The sequence below is a fragment of the Artibeus jamaicensis genome, unplaced genomic scaffold, assembly GCF_021234435.1.
Source record: "Artibeus jamaicensis isolate MK-2021 breed Jamaican fruit bat unplaced genomic scaffold, CSHL_Jam_final contig_851, whole genome shotgun sequence".
Taxonomy (NCBI): domain Eukaryota; kingdom Metazoa; phylum Chordata; class Mammalia; order Chiroptera; family Phyllostomidae; genus Artibeus; species Artibeus jamaicensis.
Genome location: NW_026521986.1, coordinates 10,278,453 through 10,299,389, shown reverse-complemented (window position 1 = coordinate 10,299,389; position 20,937 = coordinate 10,278,453). Strand labels below are relative to the sequence as shown.

The 20,937-nt window shown below is 49.3% G+C and overlaps 1 protein-coding gene across 3 annotated transcripts in view; it reads right to left on the bottom strand.

The window, feature by feature from the left end:
• The window catches only part of SMOC1 (SPARC related modular calcium binding 1), a 136,080-nt gene that overhangs the window by 7,716 nt on the left and 107,427 nt on the right, over window positions 1-20,937 (bottom strand). For all 3 annotated transcript variants that reach the window (XM_037127255.2, XM_037127264.2, XM_037127270.2), the window contains exons 8-10: window positions 11,297-11,489; window positions 10,450-10,532; window positions 8,531-8,636 (exon numbers count right to left, since the gene is read on the bottom strand). In XM_037127255.2, coding sequence (XP_036983150.1) covers window positions 8,531-8,636; window positions 10,450-10,532; window positions 11,297-11,489 — 382 coding nt within the window. The remainder of the gene's footprint in view (window positions 1-8,530; window positions 8,637-10,449; window positions 10,533-11,296; window positions 11,490-20,937) is intronic.

Below are 20,937 nucleotides of genomic sequence, written 5' to 3'. Positions count from 1 at the left end.
CTACCATAGCCAGGAATGTCCTTGTACAAGATGGGCATTCAAGACATATTGTTTGGATTTAACTCACCTCAGAAAACCAGATTGGGTCTAAATTGTCCTCCTCGTGGCCTAGTGTTCCCTGCCAGACAAGCTGTTCTTCACACATGAACATGCATGTGCAAATGAATGTGACTATGGGAAAGTGTGCTCTGAGTGTGCACCACAGCCCAGAACTAGGACAGGCCCTGGGAGGGCTTCTGAAGGGAGAGATGGAGCCCCTTGCCTCAAGCTGCTCACTGTCTCACGACACAAAGCCAAAACATGAAACCAGACAGTGACAGTTCAGTGTGAACTGTGATGCTCCCATGGTCCATCACTGTTGGGTACCAAGTACAGCAGGAACTGAGAGAAGAAGGCAGTTAGAATGGACACAGAGACAGATTCTAAAACTGGCAAGTCCTAGACCTGCTCGAGGCGAGTCTCTCCAGAGAGAGGTTTTAAGTCAGGAGGGCTGGGGTGGGCCCAGGACACCACGTGTTTATTAGAACCCCCCAGGGGTTCTGGAAAGTGCTGAACTAGAGTAGCCATGAAAGCTTCCTGGGGTCTGGATGCACCGCAATGACCATTTCCAATGGTCTGCGTACACGTGGTAACCATTCAGTGGCAGTGTCTACATGTATGACTGTACTCAAGCTTACCTACCACTTTGTTTACTATGCCCCATCTTCTCCCCAACAGGACTCAGGGTGCCAGCTGACCCTCAAAACTTTTAAAGCCAATGATGAGTGTATTACAGAGGGGAGGCTGAGATCTCTGACCAGAAGGACAAAGCCACAGGAATCCCATGTCTCCTGCCCCCCAGAACTGGTCCTGAGTGAAAGGGGTCCAGGCCTTTGCGTTCAAGTTCCTGGCAGCTTTTCCTTGCTAGGGGCATAAGACTGAGCTTGGGAGTTCCATGCATCCAGATACTTAGTCTACAGGGCACTGGGACAGACAGCATCACCACCATGTGTCAGAAAGAGGACAGAGGGTCTCCGTGTCCCAAAGGGATCCTAGCTCAGGGGTTCTGGGCCTGCCAGCACATTCTGTAGCTGTACTCACCAAGAAGAGTATGCAAGACGGTTGCCAGTCTCTCGGGGTTCTTCCCTGGGGTTTGCTGAGTTTTCCAGAAGGGAAGGGACCATCGCTACCCCTCCCCTATGAACAAGCCACCAAATTCCCTCCTCTTCCTACACCCAAGTGACCTCAACATTCAGGGAAAAAGAAGTTTCACTACAAAAAAAGAAAATAGCCTGCTAAGCACCCAGTCCTCGTTAGGTGGACTGCAGTCTCGGACAGGCCCCTCGGGCACCCTGGACAGATTCCAAGAGATCACAATTAGTGGATCCGCCAGCAGGCCCTCACTGCACCGGGTTTAATGCAGGGAGAACCCAGGGAAGATGGGGAAATGGGCTGCCTTGGGCTCACTGGCAATCAGCTTCGGCTGTCCTGGAAGCCAGGCTCAGGAGGCCTTTGTAGCAGGCATGGAGGTATTTAATGCAGAGCTCAGATTTTTGTCTCTGCCAGTACATAGTATTTGGGTGTCTTTAAGCTTTCTCTGTTTTACCTGCCACATTCATTTTTCAAGCCAGCCCCTGCAGGGAATACCAGCTAGGCAGCAGAAAATTCTCTACGAGGATGTTCATAGTGCAGGAGGGAGGGTGGTTAGCTCTCTCTGCCTGCCTCTGCCTTCCCCTAAACCTGGGAGAGGAGGTATGTGTGTGGGGGGCTGGGAGACATGTTTCAGTTATTCCCACCAGAGGCTCTCTAAAGGCAGCTGGCATAGGGGGGCGGCCCCTCTGGCCAGGGGACCATGAGCGTCCCAGGCAAAGGCAGCTAACCTTTAGGCTCAGCATAGCGTAATGTCTACCTAGAGGCTGGAATAATAAAGCCTCAGTCACTGAGACGGGAAGGAATGAGGTCACCCCGCCTGGACGCCCTGCCAGGAGAGGCCTGCTGCCTCCAACGTGTTCCTGGGGCCCCTGCCTGCCCAGCTCTCAGCACCTCCACTGATGGGGCCCCCTGCACCTACTTTTGGGGAGGTTTGCAGCAAGAAGCCTCTCTTCTCCTCCCTTTACAACTCCTAAGAGTTTCTTCCCATGCTGAGAGTTACTGTCCTTTGGCCCTTCTTCCCCTTCCCCTCCCTTTCTTCTGCCTCTCCCCTTCTGCCCTATCTCCTTTGTCCAGAGAACCATGCCCCTGCCTTCCTCACTCCCAGCAGAACCTCAAGCCCAGAGCTGCCATGACTTACAACTGCTGGCTTCCCCTTGTTTGCCTCCTGACCTGGCTCCCGGAGGCTCAAAGGACACTTGTCCAGAAGAGGTCCTCTGAGGCTCCTCCCAGAAATGCCTCTTTCCCTTTCTAACACTGACACAACTCATAGCCTGCCCTGTGGAGCCTGAGGGTCCTGCCTCTTTCCTCCCTCTTCCCCAGCTAGTATAGGGCTCTCAGCTCTGAACTGCTTTGACCTCCAGAATCTCACAAATACAGAGTCCAGCCCTACATGTGAAGCTGGCAGTGCTTCCAACTTTGGAACCCAACACCTTGTCCCGGCCAAGCTCCAAATGCTAAATGCTAAAGCTCCAAATGCTAAAGCAAGCATTTCTTAACTTTGGGAGATCGTGACCCTTCTGGGGACCTAAATAAGTTATAGTCCCTCTCACTAGAAACACACACACACATAGCACTCTGCAGATTTTAGGGGTTTAATGGACTCCCTAAACCTCATCCAAGGTCATAGACTCAGCTAAAGAATCCTTGATCTAGTGGGAAGGAGACTCTTACCACGACCTGGAAGAATGTTTAAGCATGAACCTTCCAGAAGAGGATGGGGTGAGACAAAAGACAGTAACATGGAAGGACTTGGGGGTAGTTTATGTATTTCCAACAAAACAATAGAAGGCACCTGGTTCAAAACTATGTAAATCAGGCTTTGGGTTTCATAAGAGCCTTAAGTCCCAAAACTACGAAGCTTCATACTAGATCTAGTGAACACTGAGGTCCACTGGGAGTCCTGGTTTAGCCAAACCAACAGTGGGCACGCGTGAAAGAAGACACAAGGGGCCTCCATTAACCAAGGAGAAGCTACGGCTTTCCCAAGGGAGTGTGGATGAGGTGGGGCAGGAGGGCCTCCCCTAGAGTTTCCAAGAATCTCTCAAACAGTCTTGACTGGAGCCCTTTCCATCACAGTTACACTCCCCAAATTTACCCCAACCTTAGAGCTATACTCTACTGGTATCTCCCACTCTTGTAGTTTTCTCAAAGGGTCCTTTAGAGGCTTTGACAATTTGCACCTCACCCCCCAGCTCTAGATGTATACTGGCATCAAACTATGAAACTCTCTCACAGGTGCACACAGAACACCCACTGGAAATCAGGACTGCTGGAATTCAAAGCTGCTTAAGTAAGGGCTGGGGACCCAACATTAGAGGGTGCAATGGTTCATTAAGACCACTGAACATCGATTTGCTGGTCCATGCTATGGCCTTCCTACAAGTAAAGTTCTGCTTCTACTAAAAGGGCTCGTTGGGCACGAAGAGCACCCACGTTTCCTTGGATACCGTGGAAAAGGCACAATAAAATGCAGTGCCTCTGGGCTGGTTAAGTGGCTGTCCTGTTGACTCCTGCCTCCCAGGATAAGGAAACACACGAGTCCCCTCAGGCCAAGTCCCCTCGGACTGGCCTCCATGCGCCTTCTTCGAAATTTAAAGGTGGCAGGTGCCACCCTTCTGCAGTGCTTTCAGTTTTGCTTCTGTAGCCTGAGCCTCGCCAGGCCTTGGCTGCGATGCACAGCTGGAGAGCCAGCCCCATTTACCACAAGGAAACTTGCTTCGGCCAAGATCTTGGGCCCAGTTCTGCTGTCCTAAGCAGTTTTAAAGAAGGTGAGGTGGGCCAGCCTGGAGGCAGTAGCCAAACCAAGCAGACCAACTGAGCTGCATCTGGAGTCAGGTCCAGTCCTGCCAGCTGTGCAGGGGAAAAGGGCTGGGAAATGCCAAGTCAGCCACATTCCAGCCTCTTCCTTGCAATGCCATCAATAAGTAACCACACTTATTGGGGAGGAAGGAGGAAGCTACAATAAAGCTGTCCCTCCTTGAGAGGGCCACGCAAAGGGCCAGGAGGTTCGCGTGGCCCATCCCGCCTCTCCTCACAATTGTCTTTCTCCTGGAATGGGTTCCCCTGCTCAAGCAGATTCCTCCAGCTCGGGTCTCAGAACCTTTCCTTTAGAAGTGATAAATGTTAATGGGGTGCCATGAGAGGACTGATCCTCTGCTAAGGGAGAGCTCTGCCTTGTGGAGCTCTGGTGGGAAGGATCAATGGGATAATGCAAAAAGCCTTCACTCTGAAAGGCTGCTATGAAATGATAGCAGGCCACCCCCTTCCATGTACCAGCCACAGATGTTTCCGTGGACACCCCATTCTACTTTGTCTACTTTTAGATTTGGCTGGCACTGCTTTACCCCCTAAATTAGGCTAGCAAGCTGAAAGAAGTAGACATCTCCCTCTCTTCCTTCTCCTGCCTCTAAAAAGTCTTGAATCCTATTGATTTCATTACTAAAGCTTCAGCACATCATCCCTTGCCCCCTAGGTTTAGTCCGCCCTTCCTTACCTTTCACTCTAACAATTGCTGTAGCCTCCCTGCCCAAATGGCTCCTTTCCTGCCCATCAAATCATGTGACCCCTTGCTGCCCTCTCTGGCATGAATCACAAGGCCCACTGTGATCTGGGCTCTGCTCAACTCTCCAGCCTCATCTCCTGCCTGTCCACAGCCTGCCTCCCAAATGTAAACCATACTTCTTGCAATTCCTTCCACAGGCCCTACCTTGTTCATACCTCACTACCCCCGGGGCCTCTCTGCTGGGATGTGCTTACCCCTGGTCCATCTAGGTTGGGGCATTTTTCCCACTCATAAGTGAACAGGAGGCTCAAATGTCACCTCCTGTGTAAAGATTTCTCTCCCATGTCCTCCCTCCCCTGAGGGTCTGAGCACTTTATCTGCCTTTATTATGATAATGACTTTATGGTGAAATCTTGTGATTAGTTATCTCTTCTTTCAGGAGCTCCTCCAGACCAGGGAGTGTGCCCTTGTTCCCAAGTGTGCCCAGAACCCAACATAGAGCTTACATAGGGGAGAGTAGAGATGTAAGAGTTGGTGCAAGACTAAAATCTCCATGCCTGCCAGGTGGTAGGTTGGAAGAGAAGACAATTTTTTCTGCACTGCCCAAACATCTTTCCTGGCTCTTCTTCCCACTGTCCCTGAGTAGGACTTTCCCACTGCCCTTTGCTGATATCCAGCTTTAACTGCCAGACCCTGAGAGGATGCAGGAGGGACCAGATGGGGTATCCTTGATGCTCTCACATGTGCCGAGATAAAGAGGGCTTATCAAGACATATTTCTCTGTATCAGCCAGTGATCCTTCCACCTATCCACCCATCCTTAGAGCTGGTCATTTATTTAACAAATATCTACTGAGCACCTACCATGAGCCGGGCCCTATTCTGAATTCTAGGAATACAGTAGGGAGGAAGGCAGAGAATGCTCCTCTCATGAAACTGAAATTTTCATCCGGCAGTGTGACACAATGAATGAGCAATACAGCAAAATACCAGATAGTAGTCAGTATTAGGTTGAGACTTAAAAGAGAGGTTGTGATGGAGGGTGACCAGGCAGCTCCTTTAGACCGGTGGTGTCTGAGAGGTGGCATTTAAATGCACAAGCAGGGGCTGAGGAAGATAGAGAAATCATGGTACAGGAAGATGGAGAAATCATGGCACTTCTTCATCACCAGGGTCCTATAGCTTCTGGATAACAGAGAATGGACCTGGAAGCCCTGGGGCAGGCATGCGATTGGCCTTGAAGAACTGAGAAGGGCCAATGGTTGCCATGTAAGGGTGGGAACAAGAGGAGGATGAGAGGAACCCAGAAAACCCATCTTGCAGGGCAAGTTCCGGTCAAGTTAGGGCTCCCTCTGAATGTATGGGGAGGATCTGGGAGGGCTTCACACCCAGTAAACCTGCCCACCCTGGCCAGTTGCCTCCCAGTTTAACCAATTCTTTCTCTTCCTTCTTACCCTGACCCTTTCCTGATTTCTCAGCTATTTCTGGGTTCCTCTTGTCTGTCATTTGATTACAAGACCAGTCTCCAGGTAACACAACCGCCAAATGCAGGTCAAAGCTTTCATTCTCATCAAACCAAACATGATCAAGCTATATGAGAACCTTCAAAAACATGTTAGAAAAACAGATTTCTACAAACTTCTCCCAATTCTATATGACACCTAAAAGAGAGGGGATTTTTGAAAGAAAATTATCCCTTTCCTATTAAAAGTGTTTATAAGCGTCTTAGTTTTTATTTTCTTTAAACATCCCTTTAGCCCACAATTGGAGGGTAAGACATCACTCGTAACTGTCCCTGGCAATAAGGTCCACTTGTGCTCTCGGCCTCCCGCCTGCCCCTTACCTGCTGGCCCAGGATCCACAGGCTCAGTCCTTTCCCAGCACCCTCAGCCTGCCTGGACCGAGACCACGTGGTCTCAGGGTCAGGGCTCCCAAGGAAACTAATGGAATGAAGCTTAAAGTCTTGTCTCCCTGGCATTGAAGTTCAAGTACCAAGCGGCTCCCTGAGTGGTTGACCAGAGCCAGCAGCCCTCACAGGGCTTGGGGGAGAGTACACAGATGTGGGAGTTTCAAACCCATGCCCCTTCCTTTTTCCCCTCTTTTAATAAACATCAGTATTATCTCATACCCATTTCTGTATGACACTATAGGCATTTTTTTGTATTCTAAGCATAAAATAGCATAAAGGTATATAATACTGAATATACCTTTTCAAGAATCACCCCCTGCCCATCTTCTTGGAGATCTGGACACAGCCCTCTTTATTTGAGACACCTCATCACTGAGCACCCTGGGCTGTCCCCATCAGCCAACCCATCAGCCCCTGTTTCCATCTTCTCTGACTTTGTGCTGTGCTCTGCTGGGGGAGGCCTGGCCCCATCCATGGGGGGTGAAAAATCAGAGCCAAGGCCAGAAACCAGCCCCAGAGCTCCCAGGTCTGGAGGGTTGCTGAGAGCAAGCACCCCAGACAAGCAGTTTCCAAGAGTGAAACCCACAAGGCACCCACTGGGCTTGATGTGACATAAAACTGGGTTTTCAGGATGGCTGCCTTTGTCCTGCTCCAGACACAGAACCACTGACAGCTGGGTCTGCATCCTCGTTCACCCCCCCCCCCCCCGGCCCCAGAACACACCTGCAGTTCTGTTAGTCATCATTGACATCACTGCACTTGGGCCCTTCTCTGGGCCTGGAGGCCTGGGGGTGTCCTCATGGTGACAGTCCTTGTCTTGTTGATGACAGCTCTGCCTTTGGGCAGGCATGTGGGGGCTAGCCCCCCTTCTTGGTGAGCCACATAGGCTCAGAGGCAGGCTGCCCATCCCTGCCAAGCACACGGTACTTCTCCGCTGCACTACTGCAGGCACCTGAGCACCAGCCCATCCCTTCCATTGTGCCTCCATAATGGGAAGCACCCCTCACAGGCCTTTACAGACCTGGCTCCTGCCTGCCTTTTCCCTGTTACCCAACCCACTCTACCCAGCCGTATTGAACTTAGACATGTACATTCTTGGAGTCACAGTGGTCTTTCCTTTTTCCTGGAATGGCTTTCCTTCTTTTTCTAGCTAAGTCCTACCTATCCTTCAAAACTTAGCTCATCTATCACCGCCTCAAGGAAGCCTTCTCTGACTCCTCCAGACTGAGTTAGCAAAGCTTGCTCTGTTCTGTTCTAGCACCTACCACACAGCCTGTCAGTATCTGTCTAGAGCCTGGTATCCCCACTAGGCTGTGTTCTTTGAAGGCAGGGACATGCTTCATGCCCCTGGAATCCCAGTCCTTAGCCTAGTGCTTAGCATGCTGTGCATGTTCAATAGGTGCTGAGCAAACAGATGGATGTGTGCATGCTTCAACCAACTGACCTAATGGGCCCAAATTAGTGAGTGCCACAGATGCTGATCACTGGGGAGCACATGCATTGTGGCTTCATATTAGGACTGCCTCGGCCAGCATATCAGCTCCCAAGTTGTCTTTGGCTATGGGAGTATCCAATCCCACTGCCCAGAGCCACTTGAAATTCTCACATGTCTCCCTCCCTAGAACAGAAGAGCACTCCCTCCCTGCTCGCCCTGTTTCCATCATATGCCATCCCCCTTCCTGCCACTGAAGACCAAAGTCTTCCTACGTATCTACCTCTGAGACCAAAGTGTGGAAGTTTCTAGACATCCCTGGACTTGCCTATAATCTGGTAACTATGAGCTAGAGTCAAGAGACAAAGAAAAGGGAGGGAAGAGGGGCAGGGGAATTGTTGGTGGAGGGTGGGACAAAGTGGTCTCAGGAGAAGGACTGACTTCTAGCCTTGGCCTTGCCCAACCCCTCCCCAGCTGCCTGCCCCAGCCTCCACAGTATCTGAAAAATCTGGGGCCCCACACTCCCCACTGGGCCCAAGTTTTCCTCACATTCTCACCTCCCACCTCCAGTAGGCGCTGCTGAGTTAATAGCCTGCACCATGTCAGTGGTGAGGGCATCCAGGAGGCTTGTGATAAATTCCATTTTCTTCCCTTCCGGGCAGCCTGAAAAATAAGGTGAGGTTTGAAGACCAATGCCAGGTAAATAATCCAGTGAACAGTTCCCTCAGTGAACACCATTTCCTAAACCTATCCAGGTCCTTCTTGCCCACCAATTCAAATTGGGAATCATTTACTGCTGAGATGATTCTCCTAAACCCTAGTTCTTCCACCTGCAGCCCACATAGGACCGTCAGACCAGAGGGATAATAATTCTTTCTATTTCTTTTCATTCCATCAATTTTTGCTGTGTGTCAACTCAGGCACTATGCTCAATGTTAGGGATAGAACAGGGTTATAGGATCCTTATCCTCATGAAGTTCACAGTCTACTGGGGAACTCAAGCTAGTTCTGGTATAGCATGATCCAGTGGTCTCTGCAGGGAAGGACCAGGTGCTGAAGGGGCACAAGGGACAGAGAAAACCCCCTTTGGTCAAAGTCGATTCAAGTAGACCTACCAGTTTATCTAGCTAAGATCCTCCTCCATTTTTTCACTTCTCATTCAACTTCAGTAATAATGATCAAATCTCCCTTATACATGCTCTCAAATCCTTTGTTCTTCTTCTTTCCTCCACTGTACTATTCCAGCCAGACCCAGAGCACGAAGAACCTTCTCACAGACATGCCCTTTCCAAGTCAACGCCCATCTAGCTCAGTAGGGCTGGTGTGAGCACCACCACACAACTGGATGGATGGGTGTTCCTGTAAATTCATAACCGCCAGCCCCCATGGGCCCGCAACACTCCTTGCATAGCCCTCCCCTGCAGTGACTCTTTCATTCTCTCCTCTGCAAATCCCCCAGGTCTCTGGTCAGATGCTGCCTTCTCAGAGAAGCTCAGACTCAGAAGTAGACTCTCCCTGCCCTCCTCACAGCACCCTGCTCTGTCCCGTCAGACTTCCCATCACTACTGTTCATGTATGTTTGTACTCCTTTATGTGTATGGACCCTGTCTCCCCCACCACGTGAGCCTCATGTCAACTTGATCATGAGAGGACACTCAGTGCCTGGCACACAGCAGAACCCCAATTCACACTCAACCGAGGAGATGGCTAGAAGGAGGCCCCTGGCCTCCAGACTCCATTGTTGGAACGGTGGCTTCTACATACCTGACCAGGAAACCTACCGACTCTCAGGACCCTGTGTTCAGCTCTCACTTTGGAGTCCTGATGTGGAATGGGAAAGTGGGCCCAGCACCCACGTGCCCTGATTTGAGTGTGTGCTAATTAAAACTAGAGTGTTGCGAGCCACCAATATTTGCTAATCTTCTGGTAAGTCATTAGTAAAGGAATACTATATATAATGGTAACCCAGCACAGAAGCCACTTAGAGGTCCTGGGCCTCCTGCCTGTATGTCTTACATCACAGCCCAGTGACATTCCTGGGCCACCAGGGATCATTGCAAAAGCACTGGGCAGGGCAGGTGACAGACACTGCCCAAGCCCCCAGGACAGCCCCTCCCTATAAGCTATCTCTTTTTTGGCAGCCCTGGGAAAAGGGGTTCACAGTGCCTAGAACATTATCCCAATCACCATAGGATAGAGAAAGAATTGTAGAATTGCAACAACTGTGTTTTAAAGATAAGAAGCTAAGGGGAGGAGGAACGTGCTCAAGGGCACAGGACTCATTAGGGATAAATCCCAGGCTGGATGCAGAGCCCCCAGCTCTGGCTCCTCCTTCCTGGGAGGCCCCATCCAGATTCCTGCTCCATCTCACAGACGGGGAAACAGACCCTGAAGAGGGCAGCTTTGTGTGAGGGAGGGCGGGGGGGACAGAAGAAGTGAGGTGCGCAACGGGCAGCCGGGCAGCGTCATCTCCCACCTGGCAGCTCCCTGTCCTTGAATGGGTCATCCACCTCCGCACTCTTGGCCCGGGCATCACTCTCACAGCTGGGCATCACATAGCTGGGAAGAGAGAGAGATGGTGGGTGAGGAGGGGACTCGGCCACTACAGCCAGCAGCGATCTGTGTTGTCACGAAGCCCAGGGCTCCCAGGGCTGGTGGTGCAATGCCCCCTGCACTGTCCAGCAACTACGAGGCAACTGCAGCAGCAACATTCCTACTGAGACAGGTTTAGGCAAGTCCTTTCTTTATTGTTGTTGTTTTTTTTTAAATCCTCGCTGGAGTACATTTTTGCATTGCTTTTAGAGAGCAAGGAAAGGGGAGAGAGAAGGAGAGAAATGTTGATTAGCTGCCTTCGCATACACACTCCCACCAGGGACCAAACCTGCAACCTAGGAATGTACCCTGACCAGGAATAGAACCCATGACCTTTCAGTCCACAGGACAATGCTCCAACCACCTGAGCCACATCAGCCAGGGCCATGCATGTCCTTTCAATCACTGAAGCATAGTAATGTCACCTATGTCTGCACATGGGACTTTTTTGATCCATAGAACCTAGTGACTCAGGCAAGGTGGTAACCTTCTCATTAGTGAACTGAGGCTCAGAGAGGTTACCTACTTTTCCAAGGTTACCCAGCATCCAGGATGCGGATCTTTCTATCAGAACCTTATCCGCCCATGAATGGAAACACTATTCTCCTAATGCCTTGACTCCCACCATCCAGGACAGCGAAGCTGGGAGGTGCCAGGGGCCAGCCCGACAGCAAGCTGGTGCTGTTGCCCCAGGATCCACCTGAGCGGCAGGACTGGCTTGGGGGACTTACCGTGTGGAGGTCCCAGGCAGCGGGCGCCCCGTGTCTACCAGCACACACCAGCAGTAGCCGGTGGACTGGTGGCACTGCACTGGCTTATACAGCCCCCCAGGGGCGCACTCTGGGATGACAATGCCCTCTCGGGGATTCTGCCGGGCCTCTTCCAGGGCACTCTGCCTCTCCTGGTCACATGAGTGGACTTTCTCTGCAAAAGAAGACACAGCCTGTGCTATCACTCCTGTGACATTGTCACTGCCTTCAGTGCAAAGACCCAGCCTAGTGCCAAGGAACTGATGGCTTGTCTGTGTTTCCCACACCAGCCCACAGGAGGCACTGTGGCCTTGTCTGCTGCCAGGGCTCAACAGCATTCGCACCCAGTAGGTTCTAGCCAGGGATGGCAGGGACCCTCTTTACAAGGCAGCTGTGTGCTGAGGGTGGGATAGATTTCCTGTTTTCAGAGCAGTTCCTGGTGATGCACTGTCTGCTGGCTCTGGGAGAGGTGGGTGCCAGAGCCTGATTCCGCAAGCCCTGGGAGCTGATCAGCTGATGAGCTGATGCAGGAATGCCCCGGTGTGGACACTCTCCCAAGCCCAGACACAGCAGGGAGCCACAGGCCGCCAGTCTCAGGGGGAGCCATGCTCAGCGTCCGAGAGGAGCAGACCTAAGGCCCGACCCCACTACTTCCAGGCCTCCAACAAAGCTGGCCAAAGTAAGCTGAATGGACAGACTTGATCCTATTACATAACACTGCTTCCAGCCAATGGGAGAGAGAAACAGGCCCACAGGGAGGTGTCTGCACTCAGTGGCCTCAGGAAACATGTGGATGAGTCTGAACAGCCACACGTGCTTTCCCCAGAGCCAGGCCCAGGCTGAGGCAGTGTGTGGAGGTCTGTGCCAGGCAGGGCCAGCTCAGGGCACCTCATATTCCACCCCCAACACCACAGCCACTGACCTAAAAATCCTACCTGGTGAACCAGTCAACCTGTCTGACTTCCCTTTCTTGTTTTTGTTTGTTTGTTATTGTGGTTCAGCTGTGTTTTGTCTTGCAATTATTAAAAATAAATAACATTGGGTTTCTTTTCTTGTTATAAAGAAAATGTTTAAAGCCCATAATCCCATTAGTTAAATGCCACCTTCCCTAGATCTTTCCTTACGCATCTACACAAGCAAAGGCATGTGCATGCACCTACTTGTATTTTTACAGTAAAAGAGATCGTGTCATACACCTGTACAATTGCTTTTTAATCTACTTATTTATTTGTTTGTTTACCTCATTACTTTTTTCATGAACATTATCCTGGGACTTCCCTCTTCGAGAAGATGCCAGGAATACAGTCTCGAGCATGTCGTGAAGTTCTTAGAACGTCTTACAAAAATACCATTCCTAGGGCCAGCAATTTAGTATCAGCCACCTGGAGACTCATGCTACTCACTGACCAGCAGGACAAATGGTCAAAATAACAGAAATTCAACTCTAAAGGAGCTAACCCCTTTGAAATGATGGCCCTGTGAATGTTCTGCATGTGAACAGCACAGATGTTTAGACTGGTCATGCACAGAGATGCAAAGCAGCTGGACCCCGACCGAGAGGGATGCCAGATAACTGGGAAAGGATGATCTCACTCTGAGGAAAACTGCTGGGAAGTGCTTCTCACCCCGGGAGGAGAGGAACATTCCCTGAGGAGTGTATGAGGGTCTGAGGGTCTGGGAAGACAGGTATGCATAGCCCATTCACCATCAAAACAAAGTTTTGAATTTGCGAAGTGAAAAACCTACTGTTGTTTTCATAGTGAAAACACAGCAGAGCTAAGCAGAATCTGCTTGGCTAAAGGAACAGGAGTTTTTAACAGCTGACAGGCATCAGACTAGGGATTCTGAACCTGATTGGTGCTACCCCACAGAACAGCCTTGAGAAGCAGCTTAGGGAAGGGATGTAAACCGATGGGTGAACCTGGCTTGATGACCCAGAGGTTTCACTTGAGTCCCTGGCTGGGATGGAGCCCTGGCACCTGCCAGGGGATCACATAAGAGTTTCTCAACAATTCCTCCAGGCTGCCTCCAATTGGGCAGCCTCATTTTCCTACCTCATATTTCATGCCACAGGAAAGGTGACAAAGGAGCAAAACCAAAGGAAAACAGCTTCTGACTGATACCACATTTGTGCAGCAACCTCCAACAGAGGCTTGAAATTAAGATCCCCCCCCCACCATCCAACATACTGAAGCCATAAATCAGACTGAAAGCCAGATGCAAAGAGGCAGGGCAGGAGCTTCCCCAGGGGCAGAGTGAATGATGAACCTGACTTCGCACCACTGGGGATCCTGAAACGGCAGCAATGTGGACCAGAGCCATCTGCAAAGAGGGGGGAGCCGTGGTTTGGGGGCAGTTGACTTGTTTCTGGAAGACCTTGAAGGCTGTTCTGAAATGCCTATAGCCAGCTCCCATAGAGGCTGCACCAAGTTCAATGGAGAATAAAAGCCATACAATTGAGAAAGCTCGCTAAATTGGAAAAATGGAGGCTACCATAGAATTTAGAGAGACGGCCAAAGGCAGGGTTCACCGCCCTTTGATTAGTTTGCTTGCTTGCTTATCACTTCATGATAGTTCCTACAAGTCCAGGTGCACCTCTAAGAGAGAGATGGGAAAGGTTTATAATAATAGCACTAGCAGTTTGTGAAGAGTACACAGAGAGTGTCTTCCAGCAGAGAAAAAAAAATCTCCCTTAAAACCATCTTTAAACTAATAATAGTCAAAGCAAATATTCATTGAGCAACATGTGCCAGGTGATAGACCAAGGGCTTTACTTGCCTGGTCTCTTCATCTGTGTGAAGTGGACACCATGGTTATGACTGTTTGGTGGACAAGGGAGATGAGTGTTGGAGAGAACCACGAATTTCCCCAGGTTCCCTCAGGCTGCAAAGAGGAGGGCTGAGGTTCTAGCCCAGACTCCTCTCTTGCTAATCCCTAGATAGTCCTGCCTGTAATCATTTGCTCTCATGGAAAAATATATTTATTTTTATAGTGTGACACTTTTCCAGGTCAGTTGCTTTGCAATCTCAAACTGCTGCATTCAAAATCAAGTGTGTCAAAACACATACTTGTTCATTCTAGACAGCACAGCTTCTTCTGAAACTATTTTTCTCAGCTTAAGCACACTACAAAGCTTCTACCCAAGTATTTTTTCCTCTGCCTCAGACCTGAAAAACTTAAAGGCAAATTTGTCCCTCCTCTGCCATTATAGAAGAGTAAAATTAATAGTAATGATTAACATCTATCTGAGTGTTTACGGTGTGCCAAGCTTGTAGTACTTTAGTACTACTGGTACTACCAGTACTACTGGTACTTCACTTGTAGTAACTTGGTGTTGACTCATCACAAGCCTCTAAGACAGGTGTTATCACCATCTTCACTGAGCAGAAGAGGACCCAGGAGCACAGACTGGCTGTGTGATTTTCTCAATGTCATACAACTAGGAAGTGGCAGAGCTGGGGTCCCAGTCTGTAGGAGACCATTCTGCATGGTGTGGGCCCAGCTCCCACTCAGAAATACACAGGACCCATGCCCACAAATAGGTTCTCTCGTGAGGAATCAGGCCTACAAGGCACCTAGGCTGCTTTGAGTCTTGCTTTTTGCTAAAAACTCCCTCACCTGGATTTGTGGCAAACGTTTACTGCAAAGTAACTTCCTAAAATCCATACTAAACCTTCCAAGGATGAGTATAACTGGTTCAACCAATTTCGCCTTTTCATTTGCAAATATCCCTCTTCTGTGATGTGATTAGTGGCATTGGCTCCTTTGTCTTCTGTAAAAGGTAACCACCTAACTGCAAACCTGTGCATAGTAAATGAGGACCATCATGTGCGGAGAAACCCAATAAAGGCTGGTCATGGCAAGGGCCTCGGCTTTTGTTCCCCTTGAGAGAAAAGCCATGCTGTCCCTTTTCTTCCACCTGACTCGGTAGTCCATGTGAACATCTCGTTTCACCCATAATGGCGCGGACACTGCAGGCCGGTGTCTGCATCACCAGTCCAGGCTGCGCTCCTGACCCCTGTACTACGGTCTCTAACTGCCATACATAGGCTGCTTTGATTTCTATTGTAACCTGTACTTTCCTTTTACTTGGGTGAGGCAGATCGTTACAAAATGGTCCCTATGAATTGTACTTCCTAGGATCCATCCCTGTCTAGACCCCTCCATATCTGTTGACTCTGATTTGCTTTGCCCAGTGGAAGGGGCAGAGGTGACAGTGTGTGACCTCCAGTCCTGAGCTTTAAGAGGCCTTGAACCTTCCACTTTCACTTTCTCAGGAGCCACCTCAAGACCACCCCCTAAGGAAGCCAGTCTAGTTCACTGGCAAATGAAAAGTTACACACAAGAGAACGGAACAGGCTCGGCCCACAGCCAGTACCAATTGCCAGGTATGTGAGTGAGGTCATCTTGAACATTCCAGCCCTGATGACCCTCCTGCTGGATGAGTCCAGGAGTGAGTTCAGGTAGAACCAATCAAGGAACCGCCCAGTCAATCCACAGAAACATTGAGAAGGATATATCATTTTCTCTTTAAGCCATTAAGTGTTATAGTGGTTTGTTAAATAGCAATAGATAACAGGCAAATTTAGACCTGCTCAACTCTTAATCAGTTTACCTGTATGTTTGTCGCTCTCTCAGACCTTTCAGCCAATCAAGCAATCAATTGATTGTTCCTGCAATGCTTCTCCAAAGTCTTGCAAATACTAACCACTGTGTAACAAGGATGAATGGAAGACTTTGGAAAGACCATCGAGAGCAAAGACGTGTCATTAGAGACCAAAGCTAAGATCATCCACACCCTTGTGTTCCCAAGTGCTATGCACAGATGAGAAAGTTGGACAGAGAAGAAGGCTGATGGGGGGGGGGATGGATTCATTAGAAATATGCTTAGTTTTATGAATACACTGGGCCAGCAGAAAGATAAACAGGTAGGTCCTAGAGCAAATTAATCCTGAAACATCCCTGGAGGAACAATGGCAAAACTGAAGTTGTCCTGCTTTGGGCACATCATGTGATGGCAGGGTTTTTCTTGTAAAAGACAACAATGCTGGGAACAATAGAAGGCAGCAGGAAAAGAGTATCGACTCAATTAAAGAAGCCCTACCTACGCTTGAGTCCACAGGAGCTGAGCAGGGCTGTGAAGACAAGACATTTCATTCATAAGGTCACAAGGAGTCAGAGCTGATTGTCAGGCACATAACACACACACACACACACATACACACACACACACACACACACACACGGAGCATAAACTCATTCTGAATCTGAGGACCCAGAAGCCAGTCCCATCCTTGGAGCCATTTGCACCCCCTACCTTTCTGAGTCCCCACCCAAAGAATCTTAGTTTCCAACTGGAAGCTTTTCTAGATACCAAAAATTCACCTTCCAGAATGCAAGGCAAAGAATCTATTTCAAGGGTCACAGAGGAAGAGCTCCCCTGAAGTGAACGTATATGGTTCTAAAATATTTGATCTCTACTTAGGAGAGTTCCAGGAAGAATGACAAGATTAGAAGGTCTGGCCTGATAACCAAGAGAATGGGCCAGGACTAGATGTAAACACTTGAAAGACGTAAACAGCAGGGGAAAGAGAACCAACGGAGCAGTCTAGGGAGCATGGGAGCACCTGACCACACATTCCTACACACTCATGCATACCCGCCCCTATAACCCTAACCCCGATGATCACTCCCACTTGGCAAGGGGCAGTTTAAATCTCACTCACAAATCTTTGGCTGTGTAAAGGAAGAAATACAACAGAAAAGCATCTTGTGGGAGAAATGGGAACACGGTTCCACCCCAGCCACCAGAAAACATGCCTGCCTCTGTATCAGCAATTAGAGCACGAGAGCAAAGCAGGGCTGAAGCAGGGTGGGAGTGGGCAGGGAGGGGGACAGCAAAGAGAAAGACTGGGCTGAACTGCTCGAACATAAACCCTGTCTACAGGCCCAGGGCACAAGTTCTCATGTGGCCAGCCAGGACAGGACAAGCATGGAGAACAGCACTGTCTGCTCCAGCAAGCCCAGGCCTCCAAACCTCTCAGTTACTCATGGTAATTAGCAGCCAAGGGGAGTGTGGAGGGCCTAAATCCTCAGCTAATTCCCAACCTTGATTTTAGCCCAGAGTTTATCCTTTTGTTCTGGGAACCTTTTTGCCTTTATCATCTCTTCCTTTGTTTCTTCTTTACTTTTTCAAAACAAAATGGCCAACAAACAAATGTTAGAAGATTCTAGTTTCAGGTCCTTGGGCTTATCGTTCCTTCCCTCCAGAGGAGGAGCTGCTGAAGGATTTAGCAGATAGCAAAGCCAAGGTGCTGAGTAACCCCACACCTGAGTCAACAGGTACAGGTAATCCAGGCACGTAGTGAACTCTGGACATAGCAGGGGAACCTCGTGGTGATGTAGGCAGTGAAGAGATGAGTGGAGAAAAAAATATAATAAAGATTATATATATTTTTTAAAAACAGAGATGAGTGGAGAGAGAAGGCAGTAGTCGGAGAAGGTCAGCAGCAGTTCGGGTTCTCTAGAGAAACAGAACTAGTGAAAGATATATATTTATCATATATATGCAAAGAGATTGATTGATTGGTTGGTTGATTTTTAAGGAATTGGCTCAAGTCTGAAATCTGGAAGCTCGGGCAAGATTTCTATTTGAGAGTCTGGAGACAGAAGTCCTTCTTCAGAAAATTTCAGTTTTTGCTCTTGAACTGATTGGATGAGGCCCACTCACATTACAAAGGGTCACCTGCTTTACTTAACTGATTTTAAATGTTGATCGTATCTAAAAAACACCTTCATAGCCACACCTGGAGTCATATTTGACCAAATTCGGTGTTGTGGCCTAGCCAAGCTGATGCACAAAGTGAGAGAAGAAAAAAAAGCCAAATCTGATACAAAACCATCACCAGAAGGACCAAGGAGAATCATGGGCCATAGTATTGGGAAAATGCCTCCATGAGCAATGCAGTCTTTCCAGAGAGAAGGGCGTTTCTAAGTCTCAGACCTAACTCAGGATCCTGAGAAACACAGAAAGTAGGACCCACAGGAGCACGCAGTGGAGGTCAGGGGCCTCTGTGGACCCAGCTCTCACACAGGCTGGTACTGTGTGTGTGCTGGCGCCATGTCGGGCTCTGGAGAGGTCAGAAAAATTTTGTCAAATGTAGCAAGAAGAAAGAATTGGCCACAGGATCTTAACCTACCCTCATTCCACCCTCCCTCCATCCCTGAGCACCCTAACCCCTAGAGAAGTCTTCCTGCTCTGAGACTAAGGTTATCCCCTTATGCCTGCCTTACCCTTGGTACTGTCACTTGACTAGTACCAAGTACCAAGGTACAGTCAAGTACCTGAGAGCAGGTACTTGAGCTCCTGAGAGCAGGACCCTGTCACACCCTCGCTGATCCTTTACCACACCCATCCTTGGTCCCCAGCTCCTTATTCATAAGAGAACGATGGACTCTGGGGGTTAAAGGATCCACACAGAGTATTTAATTAAAGAACCCCTCCATTGCTTCAATCCTGCTAGGCCCTTCCCAGCCACAGAATTCTGTGCTAGCCTGACCCTTCAGAGATGGGACCACCCAGTGCTGAGTAACTGCCAAACAGCAGGGATGAGACCACAGAGGCTGCAAACAGAATATCTGTCCCTTTGACTCATCCTGGGAAATAATACACTCAACTCTCAGGCTATCGAGTTCTGAATTTTCTTAAGGAAAAAAAAATCAATAAAAGGTTACCCACTTGAAAAATGAGAGAGCTTATTTATGTTTCATTGCAAAAGAAATCGTCCCTCTGGGCCAAGAATATTCAGAAAAACACTAGCATTGTTTTGCCTACGATTACCCTGAAACCCCTTCAAATACCTCACACCCACTTAGCCTCATCAAAAGTGCATGAAATGCTGAATGATAACCCAAAATGAGAAATAGTGTGTTAAAAACCACCTTCCCTAAATCACAACATGAAATTCCAGAGGTATAAGAACCCATGTGTCTCCTGCTTTGGGATTCCCTGGGTTGGCTTGTGGCTGTGCTGTTGGGGTGGTGTGGAGGGGCGGCGGAGGAAGGGAGAGCAGACAAAGGAGGGTAGGACCACTTTGAAGGCACCGACTCCTGTTCTTGAAGGACCCGCCCAAATCCTACAGATGTGATCTCCGGAGAAACAGATGCTCCTGGAGACCACAGTCTCTGGGAGGGATTATGGTACATCACTGAGCAGGGCCTTTTGTTTACTTAGCCACACAGCGTTTTAGCCCTTAAGGTTTCAAGCCAACTCTGTGAAGAAGTTATTTTTCTTACTTGTGGACTTTGCACTTTTTCAAAGGAGGGGCTAAGTGGCCCCAAGGGACCATTTTTCCAGGCACCACTTGCTGAGCTGGTTCTGCCCTTCCACCATGGGCTTTCTATCACACCCAACACAGAGCCATTGCCAGTTCCTGAGTCTCAGAGTCATCTAGGGACTCCAAGAAGCCCACAGAGAGAAGGGAAACCCATAGAAACACTGCCCAGGGCTCCCTTTGGAAGAGAGGGCAGACGTAGGCCTAGAAAAGGAGAGGCCCACCGCAGAGGCCCTGCCAGGGCCGGGAAGGAGCAGATGCACCAACAGAGAACAAAGCCAACCCCTGAAATCCTGCTCAGGTTGGAGACGGAGTGGTGGGGCGGAGAGAGTAGAAATAAAGTATGCACACATTTAAAACAGTTACCTCTTCCATGGAAATAAGTTCTCCCTATCTCATTTACTCTGAAAGCCCTTTCCCCCAAAAAGTAGGCAGCTAAATGCAGTACAAAAGATAACATCATCCCCCAATCTTAACCTACAACGGAATCTTGGACCACTTCCCTAGAGGAGGGGCCACACTTCTGATGAACTAAGTGGCTGAGAGTAGAGATTTCTTCAGCTCCAGCCCAAAAGAGGAGAGAGTGTTATGAAAGCTCATCAGGAAGGCTGTTTCCAAGTGCCAGAGGGAGCTCAGGGCAGACAGAGGGAAGAGGTTCCAGGAACAGAATGGGGGTAGGTGTGGTTATCTGGCTTCCTTGCAAGGCTGAAAGCAAGAGTAAGTGCCTATTCCCCTGGTCCCGCACATGCCACCCAGGGCCTGCCCATGGAAGGTTGAGTGAACCTTATTCCAACAGCTGTAACAAAGGCAGCACAGCACGGTGGCCCAGACGTGGGCTTTGGGGTCAGATAAATCAGTCTCTGCCACTTGTTAGCTCTGTGACCTTGGGCAGTTTACTTAGCTCTCTAAATCCCTGGCTTCTTACCTGAATAAGCCGAGTAACAATAGCACACGCCTCCCTGGGTCATTGTGAGGATTAAATGCAGTAGTGTGTGTAAAGCACTTAACCTGGCACCAAAGTAAGTTGATAAATGGTAGATTATTAGCTGGTCCAAGGAGCAGTGTCCTCAGCAAATGTGGAATAAACCCAGACTTCCGGACCCATCCCTGTGAATGACCAGTCTCCCTAACAAGACTGCAGGGGCTGACCACAGGCAGGCAGTGGGAACAGCCTGTTCCAGGGGCGGGCAACAAAGGGACACACTGTAGGTAAACTCGAAAAATAATATAACTGAGAACCAGTCCTCTTTTTATGATCACCATGCCAGCAACTCAAAACAACGCCTGTGG